General features: G+C 40.9%; 1 protein-coding gene across 4 annotated transcripts in view; it reads left to right on the plus strand.

The window, feature by feature from the left end:
• The window catches only part of LOC105248259 (tyrosine-protein phosphatase 99A), a 257,956-nt gene that overhangs the window by 186,118 nt on the left and 45,682 nt on the right, over positions 1-26,156 (plus strand). For all 4 annotated transcript variants that reach the window (XM_025409532.1, XM_011252929.3, XM_011252932.3 and 1 more), the window contains exon 3: positions 9,886-10,009. In XM_025409532.1, coding sequence (XP_025265317.1) covers positions 9,886-10,009 — 124 coding nt within the window. The remainder of the gene's footprint in view (positions 1-9,885; positions 10,010-26,156) is intronic.

Below are 26,156 nucleotides of genomic sequence, written 5' to 3' on the forward strand. Positions count from 1 at the left end.
ATTAAGGCTCCAGGTTTAAAAAAGGACCACTGAAAGTTCGAGATACGATACACAAAGCGCTTCGATCTCTCGTAATCGCACTTTTCGGCACTTTGCGAATTAAGGGATAATATACGATGTGGATCCTAGAATTTTTCTCGGCGCCGCACGATCGACACGCGATCCATCCGATTCTTCCTTTGGCAGGCTCCTCGGGACGCGAAAAATTGTAACGCTACGTTATCGCGAGAATGTACGCGCGCCTGCGAAAGTTTTTGCCCAAGATACATTTCCTTCTGTGCAAAAACGCGAGACACGCGGAATTGCATTACAGCGCAGAAATGCGGCGTGAGATTTCGCAAGAACCCGAGATCCCGCGAGGAACTCGCGAAGGAGCCGCTTCTTTCACGGAATAGCGCGCACTTTATCTAGCGCTTTTATTACATCTCTAATCTGGAATTTATTTAGTCTACGCATTTAAGAGATAATGCATGTATAATTATTTAATAACTCGAATAGCAGTAGTATATTTTCAACAAGTGAAAATAAAAGGAGGTATATATAAAGTATATCTTGCTCTCTCTTCATTAAAATACGGTAAAAAATGTACCAAATGAGAAACAAGAGAAAGAGAAAGAGAGAGAGAGACCCAAGATATTATAATTTAATATTCTTATATCTAAAGAATGGAAAAAGCCAAGTTTTCTCACGGCAAATCAACATAATAAATTGGTACCTATACGTCGTCCGGAAGAGCGAGAGAAAGAGAGAGAGAGAGAGATTGCACTCGAGATTTTTAGTATAATTAACGCGAGCGTAATAAAAGAAATGTCGCGAATGAATCTTGTTACTTGCCACGAAAGTATGGCGAATTCCATATAAATCTGCTGTCTGGGATAAAAAGTAATAAACGTAGAATCTGACGTCCGTAGCACTCGCGTTATAATTGAATTAAATGGTCGTACTTTTATCGAAGAGCCGAATGCGAGATTCTTGGGTTTTATATATTCGTTCCGGACAAAACTTAAAATATTAACTCGTAAATGTAAAATACGACGTCTCGATTTACATGCGCGATTTAATTTCGTCCTGATGGATGTCATAGAATGAACGTCACGTTACTCGGCATCGCATCGCATTCGTGCCGTCACGCTAAACGAAATTGAATAATAATTGCCTGAAGCGAGAATCAGAGTCGCGCAAATTTCGTTTCGTTTCTTGCGACGTAAACTTATGGATATTTTGCATATGTTAAATCGAGCACGAGGCTCCTTTAATTGTTTAAATCGCGTCCTCGAAACGTGTTCGCAGATGCAATCGTAATCATTCTTGCAAAGACAAATACACGTTTTTATCGACGCTTTTTATAATCCTATTATTTTAACAATTTTCCTTTTTTCCCCTCCGACTGCTGCAGCGCGATTCCAAAAAATAAGCAAGAAATGGATTATACCACCCAACATTTGTCTTTCTACTTGAAGCCGCGTACTTAGAGCATCCGAGGCGCAAGTAAAATATTTGCGCAAAGTATACGCCTGCGTTTTCCTTTCCTTTCCTTTCCTTTTTTATTCCCCCGTTCAAGCCCATGGATATCGTTGTTTCCGTCCTGCCCTCCAGGTCGCGCGTCCCGGTTAACATATATTTTTACGAGAGATTACAAATTCCCCTCGGTAATGCTGTCTAAACTATTTGCGGAGGGAATGTCCCGTCATCCCGCGTAAACAACAATCCGCCGAAACGCGGGTCTCCCTGCCTTTTCGGCAACGTCAAAGCCGAGAAAAGAGACGGAAGAAAATTTGCCATCGATCTATCCCTTTCGATTTTCCACTTACGTATTATCTCCGCGAGGAGATAAATGGAGCAAGAATGAATTGACGAGAGTCACGGGATAACCCGATATTACCCACTTGCAGAGAAATTCCGGAAACGAAGCAATAGGACGGGAACATATCCGGGCGAAATTTACACTCGAATATCGAAAAGTTGGCTGATGGAAAGAGAGAGAGAGAAGGGGAGAGAAAGAGAGAAGGATTCAGCTGCGGGAAAGCATCTTCTTCGATCGCTTCTTAATGCCGTGTTTTATATTCGATTAATTCCGTCCGGTTTCACGCGAGAGCGATCGGGAAAACGGCAACAGCAGTGGCTTCTTGTTTTCGCGAAATTTCAAATTCACCGTGTTCCGAAGTGAAAATTCTGTTGACCCACGACGAAGCACCGTCGTCCAGGTCGCCGTTCTCTCGCGTGACCGGTGAATATCCGCGAATATCTCTCTCTCTCTCTCTCTCTCTCTCTCTCTCTCTCTCTCTCTCTCTCTCTCTCTCTCTCTCTCTCTCTCTCTCTCTCTCTCTCTCTCTCTCTCTCTCTCTCTTTGTAAAGGAGGGAAGAGTATTTTGGATGTCGTTGAAAATGTTTTCGCGACACGGCTTTCATTTCGAGTACACGATTATGCCACTCGCATTGGTTCCCTCAATAGACACAACCGCTAATTCGCCGAGGCTGTTTTTGATATTTACCACGATTCGTTCGCATAGCTGCCCTTTTCCGTTTTATACGTTATTCCCTCTCTCTCTCTCTCTCTCTCTTTCTCTCTCGCCCTTTCCTCTGGCGAAGCTTCGCATTTTAGCTCGGTCAGTTAGCGAAAGCAGCGGCTTGCTGTTTCCGCGCCAGAAGCCGCAAACGAAAATTCGAAATAAATAACACGGCATGTCCGAGAATCGGATGCCGCATCGCGTAATATAACGATCGTAACGGTGATTCTGTAACGGTGATAAACCCCGTGTATAGAGCAGGGAGAAACGGAAACTGCAACATCGTAATAGCCAATAATTGGAAATAAAAAGGGGAACAATATCAAGATTGCAAGATTGGGTTTAGATCGATTGTAATGGATACAAAGCGAACGCGATATGTTGTAATCGAAACGAGATTTGGAGAATGGCTAGCGCGCTTTTTGAGCTTTCTGACGTATTTTAACGGCGCGAGTTTGATGCAATTCAATTTGATTAAAATGTTTATGCCGCGTTAATATTACGTTATTCGTTGCACAAGTAATTGGAGAACCCATTCGGCATTTTGCTTTGTTACGATCATCCGACCATGGGAAATATCAAGTTACGAATACACACTCCAACGCATTTATCGGTAAACATCACACAGCCTATGGACATTGCTTCCGCATTTTGAGCACGACCACCGTCGCCGCGTAAGCACGATCATGAAATTCCAACAGTGCGATCATGACAAAGTTATTCAGGTAATTCGGGCCACGGAGTAGGGATAAAATGGCGTCTTGTATACCGAATACGCCGTGTCATAGAGAGCGGGATTTTATATATATATATATATATATATATATATATATATATATTTCTCTCTCTAGTTGTATAATTCGAAAAAAGCTCCGAATAAGGCGTGACAACGATGTCGCGCATAAAAGATTCACGCGGCCGCCTAGTGAAGCGGAGAAATTATAATACATCCAAGGTGTATGGAAAATAAACGGAAACGGAAATTGGACGTTTCACTTAAAAAAATCGTAATGTAGCATGTGGACATTTTCGCGGGATGCAAATTCACGCGACAAGGACTCGCGGCGCATTACATGTCGTACGACCTTCTAAACCGCGCAACTTTCATACCAAATTTTTTTTTTTTTTTTTTTTTATTTCTGCCATTGCATTACGAATTATTTCGCTAGATATAACGCGGAAGAGACGTATATACTGGCACAGTGTACATATATATATATATATATATATATATATATATATATATATATATATATATATATATATGCCTATATACATATAAGTGTGCTAAATGTACAGAAGGCCCGAGAGATGTACATATCTACGACAGATATGTACCTAAAACGCGACTGTCCTCTTTCATATACAGCCTCTCTCGTACATACAATATGTACGTATGTAAAGGAAAGCTGACGGCCGGAAGAGAGCGGAGAGGTAAAAATGGAAAAAAATGAAGGAAGACGAAGGGAAATCCTTCCACCTTCGAAAGAGGAAAAGGAAGAGAGGAGGGGGAGAGGTTTAGTGTTTCCAAACGCACTCCGTGGAAACTGCCTTCTATTACAGCTCGTCGGTCCGGGCACCTGGTCCCGTCCCTTCGCACAAAGGACCACGCAATCCACCGTGGATCGGATCGATATCTCGACGACGACGACGGCAACACCTAAGTCGAGGAATGGACCGTGGGCCAATTTCGTCGGGACACTTTGCGATTTTTCACTTGGGGGGCGCCCTCGCGCCCTGTAATCTCATTCTTCGACTAACGACGGGGACGTGTCGGCTGCGCAGGGAAAATATCGACGATTTCCGCGACGCGACGCGAAGCGACGCGATGGGACGATCGAGCGTGTGCATATTCTATGGAAAATGACGTCGAATCTCGACAAAAGCACCGTCGCAATTGGTATCGATCATACCGACTTTCCTGCGCGTACAACCGACTTTAGATAATGGTGCTTGCGCGGATAATATCCTGCTCCACGTTGAAAGTAGCATCTCTGAATTTTGCTTTCTTATGACTTTAAGAATAATGTGCGCGTAAAAGCAATTTTATGGCTTCCTTTATGCGGATATATTAATTATAGCTTCTGCTTTCTAAAATGTAACTTTGATAAAAATACGTATTTGTAATAAGTATGTCATCTCTGAAAAATATTTAACCGAGTATTCTTTTTAAGAGCATATCTATTATATTTGCGATAATTTTCCTTCTCTCTCTCTCTCTCTCTCTCTCTCTCTCTCTATTGAACAAAATAATACAGCTTCTTTATATTTATTGATAAAAGTATTATTTTACTTGATGGAGGATTTTCTTTCGCTTTGCTTTTATCGAGCAAAATATACGGAAAAATGTTTTGACGTCGATACTTGAAAATAATATTCGATAAACGATAACTTTTAAAGTCTTTAGCGCGCAATTTTAATGTCCGCATTAGAGTCGTCACAAAGTTATCATTAATATTATCAATTGTACACGCAAAGTCGCGCGCTACCGTGACGCGGATTTCTTTTGAGAGACGAAAAGTCGAATTTAATTAGCACTCGAGAGTCGTATTAATCTCATCGCTATTAACTAAAGTGCTAATTATGCCGATGACGTCGGCAAAAGGAGAAAATGTACGCGTCACGAGTAGGCAGAATACGGTTAATGGTTGCGTACTGAGTTTTAACGGCGAGACGGAGCGAAAGATATTTACGTGGGAACCATATGGTTGAGCAAGGCAAAACAGTTCTTAAAATGACGCTCGTAAATTCCGCTAAACGCGCTCGTTGGAATTTATATTCTACCGTAAAGGACGACGTTGGCATCCTTCGGTGCATACGCGCGGTTATCCTGGTATGCGCCACTAACACGCTCGCACCGTTAAGGAAATCCTCCGTACCGGTCACTCTCCGTAACGAGAATACTTTTAACAATTAATTTCACGGAAGAGGGAGGAGAGAGACCATCTAGTTTTTAGCTTAGAAAAACTGCCGCGTAAATTCACTGCCGCAGAGTTTTTTAATTCGTTACGTTGAGACTTAATTAGTCACCTCACGTACCTATTTTGCATATTTTAGTTTACATATTTAAGTGCACACTTTAGAGGATATCGCGCCCACTTAATTTACGTTCATTTCAAATAATTGATAGATAATAACGCACAATCGATGTTGCGCCTGTCAAACGTCAATTTACTCGCGAGACATTTTAACGGTACGTCAATATTAACGGTATTATTATTTTATCACTCAATTACTTTGCGCATCGGAATTGGTTGGGCGATTTTAACTTTTTACTTTGCGCAGGGTGTGACGGCGTTTGCGTTTACGCGGCGGTTTAAGATCAAGAATCTAAACACTTTCTATTCTCCTAACATTTTCTAGTCTCCTTCTCTAGAATTATTTTAATATTACAAAATGTTAACTATAAGAATTTGTATAACGAGACTTGTACAACCCGCTCGATTTTACTTCGCCTCGTGTCTTTCGGTGGCTTTGTGCGATGCTACGCGCTCGACTTGTGGCACGAAGAAACGTCCACTGTTGACCCTGTAAAGCGGAAAGCATGAATTATTAATGAAAGATGGCAATGGGTGGTGGAGCGGCGTACCCTGTTTAAATGGTATAGAATTAATGGGAGATCGAAGGGAAAAGAAGAAAAGAGAGAGCGAGAGAGAATTACTGTTTAATACCTGACGAGAATTAACGAGAAGATTCGTAATTGATTTTAATCTCTCTTTATTAAATGTCGCATTTAAATAATTGCAACGTTTTGCTTGTTTTTGTGTGAAACGGATAAAATATTTTGTTTACGTCTTTATTTTTTTTTAAGCTCAGTTTAAAAAAAAGAGCAGAAATCAGTGCGCAGTCAGTTTCCTTTATTTTCGTATCTAGATGTCACGGTGATAAGAAATGATATGAATAGAGGATATGAATAGAATTCTCAGTAGAGAATATGAATAGAATTCTCAGATGTTAATAGACACACCAAGAATTAATCATTTATAAGGATGAGCGCAGAGACAAGCGCAAGTAATTTTTTAAGATTTTTTTGTGAAAGACGGGGGAAGGATTAAAATTTTTTTTCTAAAGCAAAAAAATGTTGGATTATTCCAATTGAGGTTTTTTAATGTTAGACATCTCGTTCATGGGTATGCTCTAGCGCGCATAATTTCCCTTTAGTACCAATTACAAATCTATGTTTTCTGCTAGCTATCAAAGGCGCGTTTCCTCTTACATATTTTTTTTGTGTAATAGTGAAAATTACTTTTCGATTGCAGAGTATGGAAAAAATATTTCTCTCTCTCATTCCTTTTCATTCATTCGTTCAAATACTTGCTAACTATTAATATTAGATTCGCTTCTCTTCTGGTTTCTTATATGCGAGTTATTTTTTTGTGGAAGAAACATTACAAATGACACAATTGTTGCCCGACAAAGGCATAATAAAAAAATAGAAGAACGATTTCAAAGTCTTGACAAATTCAGAGCAATGAATAAAAGACAGTAGAAATATAACTTCCATTTTGTGACCTAATTAATTTTTCATCTAAACTCATCATGCAGCTTCTCTCTAAACTAAATTATCACAAAGAGCAGACTGAGCCATTTATACTCATCTTTGCGTTTATGCAACGCAAACTTTGGATAAGACGCGATAGTTTCGCACGAATAGATTAATAGGTGCTGTAATATATTATATTAAGAGAAATGCGCGCGCGAGAAACGAGAGTGTGTCGGCCGATTATGCGAAGAAAGACAAAGACTTACAAAGGAAAATATTTTCTTATGATAAGAGTTGATTCGCGCTATTTGTTTCACTGTTACTGTTTTGCTCGAACGAAGAAAAACCGATAGCCACTCAAGACGCCCGTAATGCTCTCGCGTTCTCTTTTTCGTTTACCGGAAACGCTATGTGAAATTAATAAAGATCCGTGAACGACGGCAGTGCATTCATAGCGAATTTCATTTATTCCATTTCTACACTTTTAAATTTTCTCTTTTCTCCTGGTATATTTCCACGCGGAATTACAAGCAAATACGCGAAAAGCATGCAAATTTCACAGGAGATAACATCGTAAAAAGTGCGGTTTATCCAAGAGTCTAATATGACGAGTCTTTATTAATTATGAGACGACTTGCTTTTCATAAAGAAAAAACGATAAGAGCGTAAGTAAGATCCGCCTGCATTCATCGCGAGGAATGTCGGTTGTTTAATACATTTTATTTTTTTATATTTGACGAGATTCAAAGATATATCATGTCGCTAATATCTCATTACGATAAAATAAATACTATATGACAGATTTTTAAGAGTGCATATGTGTGTATATGTGATGGACAGAATTAATTTAATATTACCGAAATTATCGTCGAACGATATCGAACAGGTATAAATTGTATGGACAAGTGCGCGTTTAATCACGTAAAAATCGTATCAGCTAATGCACTGATAATAAATTGGGCAAGTATTAATTGCACAGACAAGTGCACATTTAATCACGTAAAAATCATACGAGCTAATGCAACGAAATAAACGGTGAATTAAAATGTCTCGTTATAAGTTTCCTGTCACATCGAGCGTCATATCGAGCAGATATAAATATTATGTAGACAAGTGCGCGCTTAATTACGTAAAAGTCACGTAAATTAATGCAACTGATAGAGACGTATGAGTACACATCGTAGCTTTTGCGCTATTTCCGATATTTGACATCGAATCGGGCATTGTGCGGTATTTGTGCGAAACCTCTCTCTTTCCCTTTCCGCCTCTCTTTCTCTCGCGAGAACAAGGGTTTCCGCATTCGAAATTTTTCTCGCGCGGGTGTGTCACGGCGCGTGGTAACAGCCGACATAAAGAGTCGCGCACGCGCGACCGAGGTCGGAAGAGGATGACGACTCCATCCTGAGAGGTTACAGGTCCCCGCTCTCATTTATGATCTTATGCAACGTGCACGCAATGTTATATTTCGCTGCTCCGCGCCGCGCCGCGCCGTACGACGGTGCATATTAAACGACCGAGCCTTATCCGATGCAGCCGCCGCCCCCGCAACGAGCGTGATCGGTGTCTCTCCCGCATGAGCGACTTCGACTTCGAGAGTTTCATGAAAATATTATGTATCTCGATTGTATTTACCAAGTATACATCACGTTCGCGACACGAGAATACAAATGGGATGTATGCTAATATTTGTAAAAAATAAAATTGCGCGGATTAAACTCGCGTAAACTTGCGAATTAAATTTTTTTCGAAATTTCCTAGTTTTTCTCATCAGCTTCACTCTGACTTATGCGAATTGGATGGTTTTTTGTATATATTATAATATTTAATTAGTTCGCTTTGTACTATTTAATTAATTTAAATTGTAAAAATATGACTAACTAGATGTATTCATTTTTTCTTTACGATTTTTTTCAGGATTATTTTTGCACTGATGATAATTGTACTTTCTGGCGATACAAAATGGCTCGCTTTCGAATTTTGCGATTGATTTTTTCCTAATGAAAGTTGGGTCGGAGGCTTAAACGCTGAATCATCAAAACAAACCGATCAAATGGAACACAATTTCGTAATTATATGATATTTTATGCACTATACGGAAGAGGTGTTGTTTGTTACACGCCGAGTTGGTTTACACAAGCATGTGAAATTGTTGTTAGACTCACTTACGGTTGGCTTACGTTCTGGATTGAGGCGCTTCAACAATTTACGTTAAATATCTCAATAATTTAATTTCTTGGTTAGTTTGAATTTCAGCTTAAACGTAAATAATCATATTTATGTTGCAGTTCAACTTATTTTTTCTACATTGAATAAATTTCATTATAATTTCAACAATTATACGTTCAATAATTTTTAATTGCTCAATAATTTATTTTATTTGATTTTGTTTTACCCAATTATAGTATAAAAAATAATACGATGCATAAATTTATGACATTTAAAATATACGCTAGAAAAGTATAACGTTTGTTTAAAAGTGTCTATGGGAACAAAACATTTCAATTCTACGACAAGAAAATTGCTTCAGAAATATGGATATTATAAGAATCCGTAGAGTTGTTACGTGTTTGCGTTTCATGTCGATATTGATGAATATGCCCGTAAGAAATATCAACTACGTGACTCCAACTTTGAATAAAATAAATTTTAGCTTAAGAAACTAAAGCGAGTTAGCGTTGTGTCATAGACGTGTCGCGTACATACAGCTGATCCACAACTACTTGAAAATAATATCTTCCCCAAGTAACTGACGCACTATATGTGCATTGCATACTCGTTTAATCAATATTCGCGCCAAGATTCATGTTTGCGCGGCGAAATCATAAATCGCAAAATCAATTTTTACGATTACATGTCGCAGCGAACTATATTGCAAGTGATACAATTTGCTTTCAGATGTGCCTGATCCACCGGAACGACCGCTTGTCATAAGTTACACGTCCAAAGCTGTGAATATATCGTGGGCACCTGGTGTTAATTCCCACAACACTCCAATTTCGCAGTATGTCATCTACACCCGGTAAGTTCGTTAAATATTGACTCGCAAAAAACTCCCTTACACAACAAGCTAATCCCGTTCTCACGCTTCGCATTTACTCCGATAACGCAAATATTCCGCATTGAAGGCGCGCAATTTCTTTTAAGCGAAACGGAGAGAAATTAAAATATAGGTATCGACGTGTCAGATTTATCCTCCGTTTAGCCTTGTTGTCATTGTCGCAAACTTACTTTATACAGAGACGCAAAAATTAAAGCGAAAAATTAACTCAATCGATTTAACAACTAGTTCTCTTTTCGTAACGTCATTTAGAAGTTACGCCGTGACGTCAGTCATACTAAACTTTACTGTTGATTTCCGCTACTGTCGCTTTTTCGCGGAAGTTGGGCAAATTGCTACGTCGAAGTGAATTAATGTCGCTTTTTCTCGGGGAAAAACATTTTTAATAGGGAAAAATCTGAGAGATTGCGCGCGCCTATAAGATACGCTCGGAAATAGTTTGGTCTACATTCGAGTAGCTAGATCTCGGTGCGATTATCTCACGGGTTGTACGTCGTGGTAGTAACGGTTCTCGAGAGGATGGGCGAAAGAGAAGAAACGGATAAAATAAAAGGAATTACCGAGGATAAGAACCGCGGCGTCGATAAGCACCCTTTGTTCTCTGTCGCGTCTCTTGGTTCCGTTATCTCTCCCCCTTCTGCCTTTTTCTCTAGGTCGCTCGGTATCCCTTGACCCCACGACCGACTCCTACTTTTCCCGCTGCTCCGACATCTCCTATCTGTTTTCTCCACGATTTTTCCCGACGACGATTCGATACCGTCCATGAGAAAGGTCCAAATTTATCAGTAGCAACATTTGTTGTAATAAAAGAAATTTATCAGTAGTAATGTTTGTTAATAAAATAAAGAATGGAAAGATAAAATATATATACAAAATAGTTATATGTTTGCATTATGAAAATGTACAGTGAAAATTTTTCACGTACATACATATGTACATACGTATACATTTGGGAGTATATTCTTCGAAATTGTCGCGAATATGAACGAGACAGAGAAAGAAACGATCCAAAAAATGAAAGTTAGATGAGAAAATATGGGAAAAAATTTTGTTTTAATTTTTTTTATATTTTTCCCTTTTTATTTTATTTAAAAAATAAAAAAAAAGGCGACTACTTCTTACTTCTACGGAAGATTTGTACGATTATTGTTCGCTTGAAAACTACGTAACTCCTGGAAACCCGAAAGCAGTGAAAATTGGAATTTCTCTTTATTCGTTATTTTACAACAATTGGTTGATGTCGATTGATATTCCCTTCGCGAATAAGGAAATTTCAAACCTTCGAATCTGAAAACTGGTTGCGAATATCGAGTTGTAAGCGCACTGGGATACGTAAAGAGCGCGAATAGAGCTTTCGTGTTAAGGTTCGTGCAATGTGGAAATATCGATCGTTATTGACACATTCGTCGAACCAAACCTGAGCCATTTCGATCCGACTGAAGGGGTTAATTTGCGCGATGCACCGTGATCGTTATCGGGCTTGCCGTACCGGAGGATCAATTTGAGCGATGGATCGTGCAAAGTCTTTCTCTCGAGCCCTCTGCTAGGTAACATTAAAAAAAAATAAAAAAAAAAATACTTGAGTCAGCGCAATTTTATTATTAAATCTTCATATCTCGCCGGTCATTTAATTCGCTACGCAACGCTACGCGAAGCATCGCGGGTTCTCTCGTTTCCTGGAAGAAGAACGCTTGCGCGAGGCTACAAGCGGATGGAATTCTTAATCAAGTTTCCATCTCTTCTCTTTTTTCTCTCCTCGTTTACGCTCTGCGTTTTCTTCCCTTTCTTCCGGCCGCGAAGCAGACAAAACCTCGAGAGTGGAAGTTGTAGGAAATAATATATCAGTCGGTGTCGTTATGGTCGCCGAATATTGAAGTTTCGCCCCGCGGACCATTTCGCCTCGCCGTTCGCGCTGGCAGGCCCTTTCAGAAAACTATCGTAATACCTCATAGAACTTGGAAAATATTAGTTTTATAATAAAGTTCGGTCGGAACTTGGTTGAGCGGTGGAAGACGAAGAAAGAGAGCGGACAGGCGTCGCGCAGAGAGATAGAGAGAGAAAGAGAGCCGTTCCGTTCGGAGATTATTAATCTTCCCGGAAATCAACCGCCGTTTTGACGAGGTGCCCTTTACAATGGCATCTCGCCCGATCTTCCGGCTGGAAATGACGTCGACACGCGGCTCACGCCTTCCGACCGTAATCACGTCGCTGGTAAAAATTAACGAACGTAATTTTTGCGATTTTCGAGAGAGACTTATTATACGTAAGCCAAACAATGACGTTTGTTACGGTTATTTCTGCGATACACGAATACCTATTTGTAAAAACATACGTAACTCGCTCGAAAATCTGCGATGTATATCCATTTCCCGAGCTCTCGCTTTCTTTCTCTCTCTCTTTCTCGGTATTTGTAGTAACCATTTGCCATGTGTGTGTCGAATTGAAAAACATTTGCGAAGCCTAAATGTTATACACGACCAAACACGTTTTCAATTTGCCGGTGCAACGTGCGTTTCGTGCAAACGGCGGCGAATTTGGACAACATATCCGGCTAAAACCTGGGCTTTTTCTCCTCCTTCTCTTCCTCCCCCTCCTCCTCCTCTTCCTCCTTCTCTCGTGGGTCCCCACGTCACCGATCATTTATCTCCGTAATATCAGAAAAGTGGCTAGGAATAAATGCCGCGAGACCGCGTTTATTAGATGGGACGGACTATCGATCTTAGCGCGTTCCCCGCGGGCAGCTGATCAATTTCCCGGGATTCTTCCGCTTAATCTTCTCGCGTTTTGTTAAACGTATTAAAATGGAATTTCAATTTCGCGCAAGCCCTACTGACACAGCAGCGGTCGGTTATGATCGGCGCTATCTCGCGAGTTTTAATTACTTTTGTCTCTCTAGCGTGTGCGCTCACGTCGCTTGCTTTTTTTCGGGGCTCGGTTCGAGGGATCGGCTCTCCTTTCGTATTTTCGCGTCGCGTTGGAATAAATCGAAAGGAGACCTCTCGCAGGTTTTCACGAGTTTTCAGAGCGAAGAGCTGCGGACGCAAGCTGGAGGCACCCTCAACGTGTATTTAACGAGCGTTAAATGAGTATTTCATTGCACGTCACCCGGAAAACGTTTGAGTTTTTGCCGGACACTTTCATTAAATTCAACGATTAAATTCGAGATAGTACAAAGAGCGCCATTTCACGACCGCGTTACTCTGTATCATGTACTCTATGTTCTGTATAAAAGTCCAGATTTACTCGATAGGAAAAGGCGGAAGGCTAATTTTCAGGCGGGTTTACGTCGTTTCTCCTGAAAAACTATCGCTAAACTGATTTTCAACCTTGCGAGCTGCGATTGTCTCGTGGGAAAGTTTTCAAGATGGAATATATATCTATATTGATGGAGAATATACGATAAATATCTCCGATGATATAAGAAAAGATATATGTATTTTCTCTCGTTTCGGTCTCGCTCTTTCTTGCCGGTCTCGGGGGGGGGGGGGGGACGGGGGGGGGAAACTAATGATGAAACGTTATCTCTTTCGCCAAAGACCGCGGATTAAACGCACCATATCAGCTCAAGTCGGCCGTGAAAGTCCGGAATAAGTGGGCGGGATTAATTAAGACTAGCAGCACAAACGCGACCTAACATAATCGGCCGATGTTAACTCCGTGCCTTAATTCCGTGGCCGTAAACCGTTCCACGGCATCGTGAAAGGTAATGCGAGATACGTGACGTCGTTGATCACGCTGTCGAAACGCCGCCGTAGATCTCGTCTCGTTCACCCCAAATCCCGGCCGCTCTATTCGGCCATCTCGACGCGAATTTTGCAGCTGACGCCGGATTAAAGACTCGAGCGCGTATGAAAAACCTCGACCCCTCCATATAATATCCACGTTGACCTCGACGCGTTTACGGGACCACGTACATACATATGTTTGAATATAACGGATTAATTTATAACCCGCACTTCCGCGCACTGTTACTTGATTAGTTTTCCGATAAGCGATTAATCCGGTCGCGAGTGATATACGTACCACAATTAGCGACAACTGAACCTGTGCCGCTAATATAAGATATCCTTCGGCATAAATAGTCGCGATAATATTAATTAATCAATAATTTTTTTTTCTAGCCCGTAATAAATGCCTTTTTCTAATGTTACGCTACTGTTATTTTCACTTTACAAGATTGATTATCTCGTATCTATTTTAAATTCAACATTAAACCGTTATATGACATTTTGATGAATATAAAAGCGCTTATAATATGGGTTAAATTCTTGGGGAAAAACTCGTGTTTCTCGTTTCGCAACAAAATGTCAGCTAGAAGTAATCGATATTCGTTCCAGTTTAAAAAAATGAAAGACACGCGCGGCGTTGAATAAAATTGAAAATATGTATAAATGTAGGAAATGCTCAAACCTTTTAAATTATATTACATTTTAATGTAGTGTACACGAGTCGAAATATAAAATGTTTAAAATTCAATATAATTTAAATATTTCACTAGTCGCATATATGGCACATACAATTTGACGGCGATGCTTTCTGTACGGGGCGACTCGGTTTGCCAGAAATATTTTTATCTAGTTTTTCGCGGCGCAATCAGGAATCGTGCAAAATTCCGTAACAACTGGCGGAAAAACGGAAAATTATCCCCGATCACGCGAGAGTATTCTTGCTTGTTTCTCCTCATCCGCGGGTATCAATTACGTTGTCATCGAGAAATCATCAGCTCCCGGCTAGAGGCCGTCTCGTTATCAAAATCCATGGATGCATCGCGCTCTCGAGAGTAAGATTGATGCGGAGGGATGAAAACGAGATTAAAAGGGAAACGTACTGAAATCCTTGTCGAAAATCTCGCGGGAATCCTTTCGCTTCCATCGCGAATCTTTTATCTTGTACGAGGCGTTTCGCCGGTCGAGGGATGTAATTTCAGGAATTGTGCGCTATTGCTATGTTTATGTGTACGTGGACCCTGTGCATTCCAACACTGCTACCTTAACCGGCCATTGCGAAGATTAGACGGAAAACTTAATTATAAGGGTCCTGATTGGTTGGATCCTCCGGAGGCTCGCTTCGTGTAAAAGACAGGACTATCCGGCCAGATTCTTCGCGCGATAACAACTTTTGGAATTGCATGCGGAACGCATATCTTCAAATGTTGAATCGCGTTATCATATTATACATTTTTCGCCATTATTTTTATAACTTATAAAGCGTAATGTAAATATCCAATTTTTATTGAATTTTTGAAAATCGCACATTTAATGTTCGAGTAATTCTTGTATGCTCTAAATAATGAACGTTTCGATCCAACATTTATTAAAATTGGTACGTTGCTAGAGCAATCCCAGTGAATGTGGACAGAAAGGAAAACTAAAACCACGACCGAATTTTTCTTCATCGCGAGATACATGAATTATACGACGGGTCATGTCGCTCCTCTATTTGTATATGCAGTGTCAACGTTTTGAATAAACAAGACCTTTTAATTAAGCTTTTCCAAGAGAGAGAGGTTCCATCCATGTTGTGGACTCTCAAAGACGTTGCCGAGACACGATTCTCTCTTTCTCTCTCTTCCTCTCTTTCGCGCGTGTTTGCTATATTCACCGGAATGATTTAAAACCCAGATATATGTACGGGGGGGAGCGACATTCGCAAGAGCAAAGCAAAACGCGTTGACCAATTTCACGGTTGCCAAAAAGACAAAGTCAAAAATTGCGCGCGGAAAAGGAACGGGGCGGGGGAAATTCATGCGGCAAAAGCCAACGGCCCTCTTAACGTCTCGTAACGAACAGCCATGAAGGATACGAGGGGGGCTCGTACGTCGAAACGCCGGGGCGATCGGCCGAACCGAGAACGGGGTTGAGATTTATTGGCCATGGCACGATTTATTTGACGCGTTTAAATGCCTACTTTATCGCACTAGTCGACGGGACACACATCCACACATACGTATATATGTATACGCATATATACCGACACACATAGTGTTTCAACCTCGGTCGGTCGCATCCTCGTTTCCGCTCCTCGACGATTTTGCGCAGCGTCCATCGGCCATCGGCCGAGATTTTTAAGGTGTTTTTCGCACACGAGCGACGCCGCGACGCCGATTACGCGGGAGAGAGAGCACGTGTCCATGTAGTGGTAATTGTGCAGCATCGAGGTGTCTTTCTCTCTCGTTCTCTCTAAAAACTTTTCCGACAATTCGGATATTTTTGGTATTCCCCACGGACTCTTTTCCCGATAATGCCTCCGAATGGAGCCTGATAATTCGGATAATTGCTTTAATCACTTAGCTATTATACTCTTATTAGGTAGAAAGAATTTTAAAATAATTTATTTTAAGAAGAAATAAAACGAGCGTCACATGTTTATTCCATGAGCGTGTATTATTTTTGCCTGCATTTAATTCGCCAAGGAAATTTGCAAGCACGTTACGTCGTTTTTTTTTTTATAAAAACGCTTTGTCAGCGCGTCAACTAAATCTTCTTTTTATTTTTATAGTCGACATGACAAATTCGACCATCGATAAATAGAGAGAATCAAAAATTCCTAAGAGATTTCATCTCCCTCTCGCTCAATTTACAAGAGTCGGTTGAAGATTTGTTAAAGCGAAGGCGCAATTTGTTATAGAGCTCCCGTACGTTTTCCCGAGTCGCTTTAAACGCGTACGTGATATCCTCGATTTAAGGGTCCAGAGAAATGTGATAAACGTTCGCACGGAGGTTCGATTTTCGCGTTTATCTGACTACCGGGCGTCCGGTTTATGTCCGGCGTGACTTTTCCGATCATCGAGTCGGCGACTTTATTATCAGCACGTCGGCACTAAATACCGCCGACCGAAAATCGATGATGCGATAAGCCAACTTGACCAGATTCGTTTGCATATCTGCGGCACGAAAATGGCTGGTGCGGCGAGCAGCCGTCGCGCGAAACGTATTAATCCGCGTATTAACTCTTCGTTATATCGCCGCGCGCGGAAAAACGCAGCGGGACGGTGAATCGTACGGTACAATCGGACGATATTTTAATCTCCCTTATATTATATTATAATACATACGCGTTGCTTGGCGCGCGCGTTTCCGCAGAGGCTGATATCGGCAATTTAACCTTTGAACGCGAAAATGAACAAAAAGTACCGTATTAAGGAACACCTTTATCATAAAATTGCGTTTATATCGATTACCGTCTCTCTATCTCTGCGATATATGTTTTCGTACGCCATCTTGGAGCCAAGGTAAATGCGGCGTCTATTTGAAATATAATACTTATTTAGAGTGCGCGTTTACGCAAGTTATATAATTATAACGTCTCTTGAACGGAAACTTTGGTAAAATGTATACGTATCTTATTAAGGCAAATCTCAGATTTATGCCGTAGCGCTGTCGTTAATCTAACGCATCTCACGGTTATATCACGTTAAAACGTGTACCGCTACTGATTTTACTCGGTACGGCAAATTTCGAGTGGCGCGCATCTCAATTCGGTTCCAGTGATTTATATTAGCGACATATTAGAAATACGTCGCGCGTCACTCGCGACGTAAAGCGAAGGAATGCAATCTTTAACGTACACAGGGTAATGCGATTCAACGTAGTTGTCGAAATTAATTTTGCGCGACGGACTTTTATCATGTCTTACAAGACTATTTCACGATGCTATGTGATTTATTTTCATTCCACCGTTGAATCTCGTTTGTCGAGATAAAGCAATAAAGTTCCGCCATTATCGTCGATCTTATTATTCCGCTAGAGAAGACTCCGCTTCCACATTTTGAATACGACAAATCTGTTCTCCTCGATTAATAAACCCTTCGAAACATCACAGACACACGCGCGTAATTCTTTTCGAGAATCATCTCGTCTCTCTCTCTCTTTCTCTCTCTCTCTCTCTCTCTCTCTCTCTCTCTCTCTCTCTCTCTCTCTCTCTATCTATCTATCTATCTATCTATCTATCTATCTATCTCTCTCTCTCGAATCGTAAATTTCATTACGAGGAATTCCTATTGTCTCATCTATTCCGCGAGCGTTAAACCCGTTATCTTTACTACCGTTATCTTCTATATATATGTATATATATATATATATATATATATATATATATATATATACTAGTATCTTATCTTCTCCTCCGTGCAGTTTTTAAACGATGTCGCTTGCATTAATCTGCGTGGATTATCCGCTTGTAAGGTACTTAACGAATTTCGTGGATTCTTAGACGTTTTCGAGAGTTTCGAAATTCAACTTTACGAAGCGCGATCGTCCGACTGAAAAGGACATCGCATTTAACGGCGTGGGTGGGATTCGAGGAATCGAGTATCCTACTCGACGATGGACGGGTACGCGAGGAGCGGGGAGGAGGAGAGATTCGCCAACGAATCTTCATCGCGGTCTCGTTGAAATTCGAGATGATGGTCGACGTCGATACCGTTTTACGCGGGTGTAGCGCTTGCCTTACGGTGATTATCTCTGACTGGTTAAGCTCCGTGGCGGGAAGCTCTCCCGAGGATTATCTCTCTGTCTCAGCCTCTATACACCCTTCAGCCGCTGTCGATATTTCAACGGTCTTATCTGCTCCTTTGGGATACCAGTTCGAATTGCCCTCGGCCTTTCATATATACGTTGACTGGTTATACTGCTGTTCGGTTAATTAGATTACGGTTAGTACGTCGGGAATTCTTAAAACCTGTCTAGACGACATAATGAAAATCTAGCAAAACAACCCAATTCCTCGGAACCTGTTACCGGTAATATCAATTGAGTTACATTGGTGTGAAGAGAAGAAGTGTTTCGCGAAAATTGAATTTTTTTTTTAATAAAGAAAAATATAATCGATATGAATTTTTGATGGATGGATTATCGGTTTCATCTCTTTAATATAAATGTATAGCAGTTTTTCTATGGAATATCGGTGATGTGTACATTCTCCCTTCTAATTACATTTTAATTTTAAGATCCCGATAAAACAAAGGATTACATCCTAATTCCGTTTATTAGCGTAACATTCGTCAACACGGACATCAATGATGTTAATCACCGTCATTTTCAAAGCGAAAAAATCTAACGAATAATATAATTATCTACGGAACCTGGAAAAAGCGAGCTAGGTTGGCGTGTCTGCCGGATAATAATTGTCATTAACACGAAAATATGTGCTGGAAGTAACCCGCCAGGATTGCGCCTGGCCTCTTTCGTTCTCTCCTCCCCTTCTCCCTCGTAACTTCCGCTACTACGTTTTTTCGATTTTTCGCTTCTCCCTTTTCTGCGCGAGACCATCCGACATAAGCTCGCTATCTCGTTTCCCTTAGCGCTTACGGAATTTACGCTCTCTTGCTGAAGTTATGCGTTTTTAACGAGGGTAGAAAACTTTTGCGCTCATTGATCTACCGCGTCAATTAGTTCTCGCCCCACGTATCTTACTGGTCGCCTTTATAATGAGAATAACCGACGCTAATCGAGAGAACAATGTGTAATATTGTCGTATAGATTTTCTTATCTCCCGTGGCATGACAATGCGAGAGCTTTAATCATGATTTAATCGAACGTTGAAAATTTGTATGCGCATCTTCTTCGATGCATAAATACGGCGAACGTTTCATTATTCTGCAATTAAACATAATTATATAAATATATAAATGTATATTACGATGTTATTACATATGTTGTACGATATCGTTCCGCAATCTAAAATAACCGATACAATTGGTGAATGAATTTGAAAAGGGCCATTTTTTAGACCACTTTTGTCGTATTTTTTTCTCAATTTTCCCTTTTCATTCCAGAAAAATATCGTTTAAATCGATATACGACGATATTACGGTGGATATATGTATTCCGATTCCAATATTGAGTTAAATGTCGCGCGTTGAACGTTAAAACGTAAAAAAAAGAAAGGAAAAAAAAATCAACGTGTAAAGTTCTTTTTCCCATTTGTCCCTGTCAGATTCGCGCGGGAATTCGAGCGATTTCGCGAGAATAAAAACGCGAGGATACGGCAAACGTTTAATTATCCTGGGCTGACTCGCAGCGTTCTCAGATTAGGTAGCTTAGAATTAAGGGACACGGGGCTCTAGACTTTAGCAGACTACGGACACCGGGGCTTTCACGCTCATCCTAACTACTATACTCTGTCGCCTAGCAACCAGAAACCGTCTCGTCGGTCGCTCGGCTTCTGCGATTAATCCATTCGAAGTGCAGATTAAACCACCGCGTTACTTTCTAACCGCGAGCGCATGTACGATCGCTCGTCAATATTCGTAACTTTCCTTAAAGTTAGAGATCACGAACGGCGATTCGTCGAAAGTTGGCGGAAAGTCACGGCACGGCTTCGAGAAAAACTCTCTTCTCTCACGATGCCTCCGGTAAATGAGAACGAATTACGATTCCCTTTTACAACTGTATTAATATTAACTATATTAATTTATTTCTACTTGTACCGCATAATATACTGCATGCTCTAAATATTTCATAATTATGAGTGTGCAAGGAAAATTTAATTAAGATTCTTCGTCATTGTCGGGGGAACGAGGGGAGGAGGGAGGCGAGACGTTGCCGCGCATACTGTACTTAACACAAACGTATCCGACATACATATTTGCGCTGATAAACTGACGAAAATGGAACGTCAGGCGAGAAGCAGGACGGACAAGTTTGTCGAACATATGGGACAAACAGCTGTTATCTTTCGAACGTTATATAAAGATGTCGCACGAATTTAACGGAGAGAAATATCCTGTAAAAATGGAGCTCTTTTATCACACGAAAGGCAGGATATTATATAGATGAAAATTATAGGAAGAATTATGTGCGACTCGTGTACACCTAAATGCGAATAAAAATTCTCGCGGCCGCCCTTTTTCCTTCGGAAAGAAAACAATAATCGCATCCACGTGGTGATGCGTGACAATCCGCAGATAACCGAGTCAAAGGCATTTTGCCGCAAAATGAAAAATTCCACGGCGTTCTGAAAAATTCCGCTCGCTTAACGCGATATATATTTCGCGCTCCGCGTCCACGGTGCACGAGTAGCTAATTTATTTAACGGTGCCACGCGGCTCTCGCATGGAAAGCCCTCCATGAAAATCGAAGGTGGCGGCGCGGACATGGCGAGGCGGAGGCGGAGGCGGGGGGAGGAGAAGGCCGCGTTTTTTTCGGTCGCCAGCGGTACTTTTAATCTCCCGAAATCCCGCGTAATGTAATATTTTCGCTCCGACGTAATTTCTCCCCGTCAAATGGAACCGACCGACCTGTACGGCGAGCGAGGAGATCGACGTTCGATGGATATATCGATTATAGCTCGAGAGTCACGGCGGGATCCACGGGGGCGGTCCGTGGATATTTCTCGTCGAATTTGAATTTCAAGCCCCGGCGCGCAAATAGATTCAATTTTTAACGAGCGCCGTTGTCCGTCGCGCTCACATTTGCCCCATCGACGGTTGCAGAAGCGCGTCGACGACCGAGGTAACGTTACAACTCGAATCCCGCGCGAGCGCGCGTCGCATCGTCCATAAATGTAAATGAAATTCCATTGTCGGCGGGGGTTGATGTTCAGCGTTGTTCGACAGGCGGAAAGAAACAGCGGAGGTTAACCCCCGCGGAGACAAAAGACCCAGATTTGCATTTGTCGGAAATCGCGCTGCGGTTCGCCACGCGTTCGATCTTATTCTTCCCCCCCCCCTCGATCGATGGTAATTTCGTCTAATTTCTCTCCTGTTTGATGAAAACGCTTCTATTGAATCTGTAATGCGCGGAGCTCTACGCCAATGAAGGAAAGATTGGTGGAAATAAATGCGCGGATAAGCCGTCGCGAATAAATAAAGGGAGAAATGCGAAATACGTAATTTCGGTGAAAGAATAGATAGCTGTATATTCGCTATTATTACGCAAAGATCGATAACGATAGTCACGTTAAATTCTATTGTGCGCCGGGGCCGGAGGCTTAATGCGATCCGGAAATGGAAAGGGACGGTCGGGGGAACGGGTGAAAAACGTGGAAATGGAAAAATGTTCGTGGAATATCATGGCAACCCCGAGATGAACGGCTGAGGTTAGAATTAAGGTGAAAGGAAAGCGAGGACATTATCGGGTTGGCCCATAAATCCGAGAAGATTAGTCCACCGCGAATCTTACCGGTTGCCTCTTGGAGATATGTACTTGTCGCTGCAATCTTGCGAATACTTGAGTTTTTTTAAATCGCGCCCTATAATAGCCACGTCGACGTTAATTTTCAAAATTTAATGTCTCAAGATGATCGTAAAAAATTCCTCTTAAATTAAACAGATCAAATCTACGCGATCGCGCATCGCTGGTATAATCGAATAAAAGCGATTATCCCGATGAAGCTATTTTTTCCTGAGCTATCTCTCGTCCAATTTGATTGACCGAATTTCTAACAGCGCCCTCGACCCTTCGTTAGTAAAATGGGTTAATTTTTTAAATCATATCCTAAGCGATAACACGACGCCGCGAGCGGAATAATCCTCGTTACGTAGAGTTAATCTAGCCACATTTTTATTAATTATCATTAACCGCCTTTGACCGGGATGGCGGGCCGCTCCGTGTGATTTTAATACCGGGCTATTATTATCTCGCCACTTTCCACGCAGCTTAATCGCTTTAGATGCCTTCCCCGTTTAAGCATATCGCATAATTTATTCGATAAATGTATTTTAACGGAGCGCCCAAGGCCCGAACTATCAAAGTTTGTTTAACCTTTTGATCGAGATTCCATCCGCGTATTTTTCTAACATTCCACAAAGTTTCTTTAAAATTTAGATAAAACCGTTAAGCGAAAGCATGCTGCACGCGAAAGTAACATCGATGTGAGTTTATTTAAAATCTCATTCAAGTTGCATTGCAGTTCTCTGAAACGGCATAGATGGAACATTTTTGTGTATAATATAAGCAAAATTCGAGCCACCTGCTCGCGACAGCAGGAAGACAAAGATATTTCAATATCGAGGGAACTCGTATTTCGGAAGTGACATTACTGCATTACGTTAAGCTCGCACCGAGTATGGTAACAGTTGATTACTACAAGCCACAAGCGCGGCGGGGGGGAGGGGGGAGGGGAGGGGAGGGATGGAGACACGCAGGAGTAAGACGAGACGATGGGGGACAGCGGGCGAGCCAGAGTAGATAACCAGATAATCCACCGAATCAGCAATTAGTACACATTGGAATAATTAACACCGATCTGCCGTTAAATCCTCGAGCAAGACACCTCCCGGCTCCTCAATTACAAAGAGAGATTGCACGCTCGTCACGGGATGCTCCTGTAGCTATTATTTGCGCGCCTACGTAACACGCCAAAGTTGGCCGGACCGCAAGAAGTTGCTCGACGAAGCGAAACACGTACCACATCGTGCGCGAGCACTGGATCAGGCAAATATTTGCTTTGCGTATGGAATTTACATGCGTCGAATATAATCACGGTCGTTTTCGATGAAATTTCCTCCAACGTATCTTTATTCAATTATCGAGATGCATTCGCGACATAATCGACGATCGATCGAATGAAAAAAAAGAAAAGTAGGTGTCAGGCACACGATTATAAATTTCGATCAAACTTTACATGTATTATACTTAGCGCCCTTAAATCTCCCGTTTCGCTCGTATCAAAAATTTTGCTTTAATTAAACGTCTCTTTCGTCGAGCGTACGCAAGTTGTCGTTCCTTTATATCGGCGTCCAAAGAAAATGCAATTTCAGTAAATTGACAAGCAGGCTGCGCAAGAGTTCGTTCTTTTGATCGCAACCCACTTCTTTATCGACAGTTTGACAGATTAAGGAGCCATGTAGTTACGCGGTAGCGACTTGTACCTCGGAGATAAAAAAAAAGAATTCCTTCACGGATATCAATAGAGAAGAAAAGAAGGGAGAAAAATTTCGCGACGCAGTTGCAATCATCGAGGAATGTGATCGACGGGGTGTTTCGATCCTTTCTCGACATTTCGCGTCTTTGTTATTTTTATCTCGCGTTATATTTATTAATACGATTAATAGCGTATACAGATTCACGGCGCGAACGAAAAGTTCTTTCTACGATTGTTCATTTTCGCTCAACATTCGCCGCACAAAGCGTCGCCCTTTCCCTCCTCTTCCGTCGAAATTGCCCTTATTGCGAGAGTCGAGCCATAACCCCTGAGTGGCCCGTTTTGCAAATACACTTACTGGCTTTTACTGGTTTATCGAGCGCATTTCCTCTACACGTAATATCTTAACGATCGAAAAGGAAAACTTGCTGCAACGTGTTCTATAATCTTGAAAAACCCGTTTATAGCATTCGAACGAACCTTGGTATATTGAGAAAGAAAGTAGATCTTTTATCGTAAAAATATATCTTGCTTTAGAAAATTGAGAATAATATTGGTTTCTAATATGAAACAAAAATCGACAACTTTCCAAACAATCTCTCTCTTTCTCGAATATATTTGAGTAAATTTTAGTTAAACGAATAATTATAATCAACTGTATTTTTTAAGTATATCAGTGATAATATCGAGCACTTTAGGATCTTCTGTAGCACGTTCCATAATTCCGACGTCATCCATAAATGCCTTTGGCATCGCTTTAATTAACTCCTCCTTAGGCTTTCAACGAATAGGCAAGCTCGAGGGTATGAAACTCTAGCAAGGAAATTCCTAACGATTTCGCATCTGGTGGTCTCTTTAATGAAATGAGTTTCAATTTGACTTAGTATACACGTACTTCTCGTCCGTGTAATCGAATGGGGGAGGGAAAGTATTTAAAATTCCCAACTCGAAATTCCGGTCGTCTAGAATAATGAGAATATTATGGAATCACGCCGGAGTTGTGATTAATTAACGACTCGTTACGTGAAACTAAATCACAGGATATATTAATGCGTTTCGGGTATAATTTACTTTCTGAAACGTTTCCCTCTTTATAGAGAGTAAATTTAATTGATTTATTCCATTCGTACAGCATTTATACAGCATTACGATTGATTTCAGCCAATTCGCCTTTGCAAAATCAATAATGTAAGCTTTCATCGAAGAAAAAATGTTACCTTTATAGCCCTTCAAATTTACTCTGTATCAAATTAACTCGATCAAGTCAAATTGAATTTATCATTGTCAATTTCGTTATTGTCGCTATACAATACAAAGTGATACAGAAAATATGATTCGATAACAAGTGAATGAGAGGGAAAAAAAAGGAAAAAGAACGAGATTGTAAAATATAATACAAGATTCGATTGTGGATTCTTATCGGAACGAATCGGTCGTGCCTCTTATTCGTGAACTGCACAGGGTGAAAATTATCATAAATCAATTCTGGCGAGCATGAGAGGACGCCAAAGTACGTTAACGGTTCCACTTTAGCCCTCTAGCAACACGAGGGCAAATGCTAATTACGAACAGTCCCGAATGCCGGAAATATCAGCGAGTGCTCTCACATGATAAAGAGACGCGAGAGACCGTAAACAGGGAGATTTTTGCGTTTCAAAATATTAATTTGCACATCGCGCCGTCGTCTATAACCGCGCCTATACTTGCGATAAAGATATTAACATATGAACGGACCGGTATGGCACGCATTAATGTGCAATATTCATATGGAGATTTCACTCGAAGAGTATTATGGATCTAACAAGCCGTGGCTAACCTATTTACATAAATGATGACATCCGGCGCGATTTAGTTCCGCGGTGACTTATGGACCACCGCCATCGATGCACCGGACGTGGTGGAAGTGCATCGATAGATGCATCTTCGATCGATGTTTCCATTTCTGAATTACTGAATTGCCCGTGAAGCAGGATCGTGACAGAATAAATGTGCATAATTTACAATTTTTTATTTTCCAGATCGATGCTAAATTATTATATATATATATACATATATATTATATTATATATATATTTTTATTATTGAGTCTATTTTTCCGAGAAAGAAAATGATTATAATTCTCACCGATATTTATTGACCATGTAATCGAATAATCATTGAATTATTATAAAATCATATGACATGAGACAAAAACAGACTTGAACAAAAAGCAATTTTTTTTTATCGTGTTTATTAATATGACAGATAAAAAGTTACGTTCTATCATCTTAGATCTACAAACACCTCAGTTTTATTGCATTTT

This window comes from Camponotus floridanus, unplaced genomic scaffold (genome assembly GCF_003227725.1).
Source record: "Camponotus floridanus strain SB8 unplaced genomic scaffold, Cflo_v7.5 scaffold27, whole genome shotgun sequence".
In the NCBI taxonomy this organism is placed as follows: Eukaryota; Metazoa; Arthropoda; class Insecta; order Hymenoptera; family Formicidae; genus Camponotus; species Camponotus floridanus.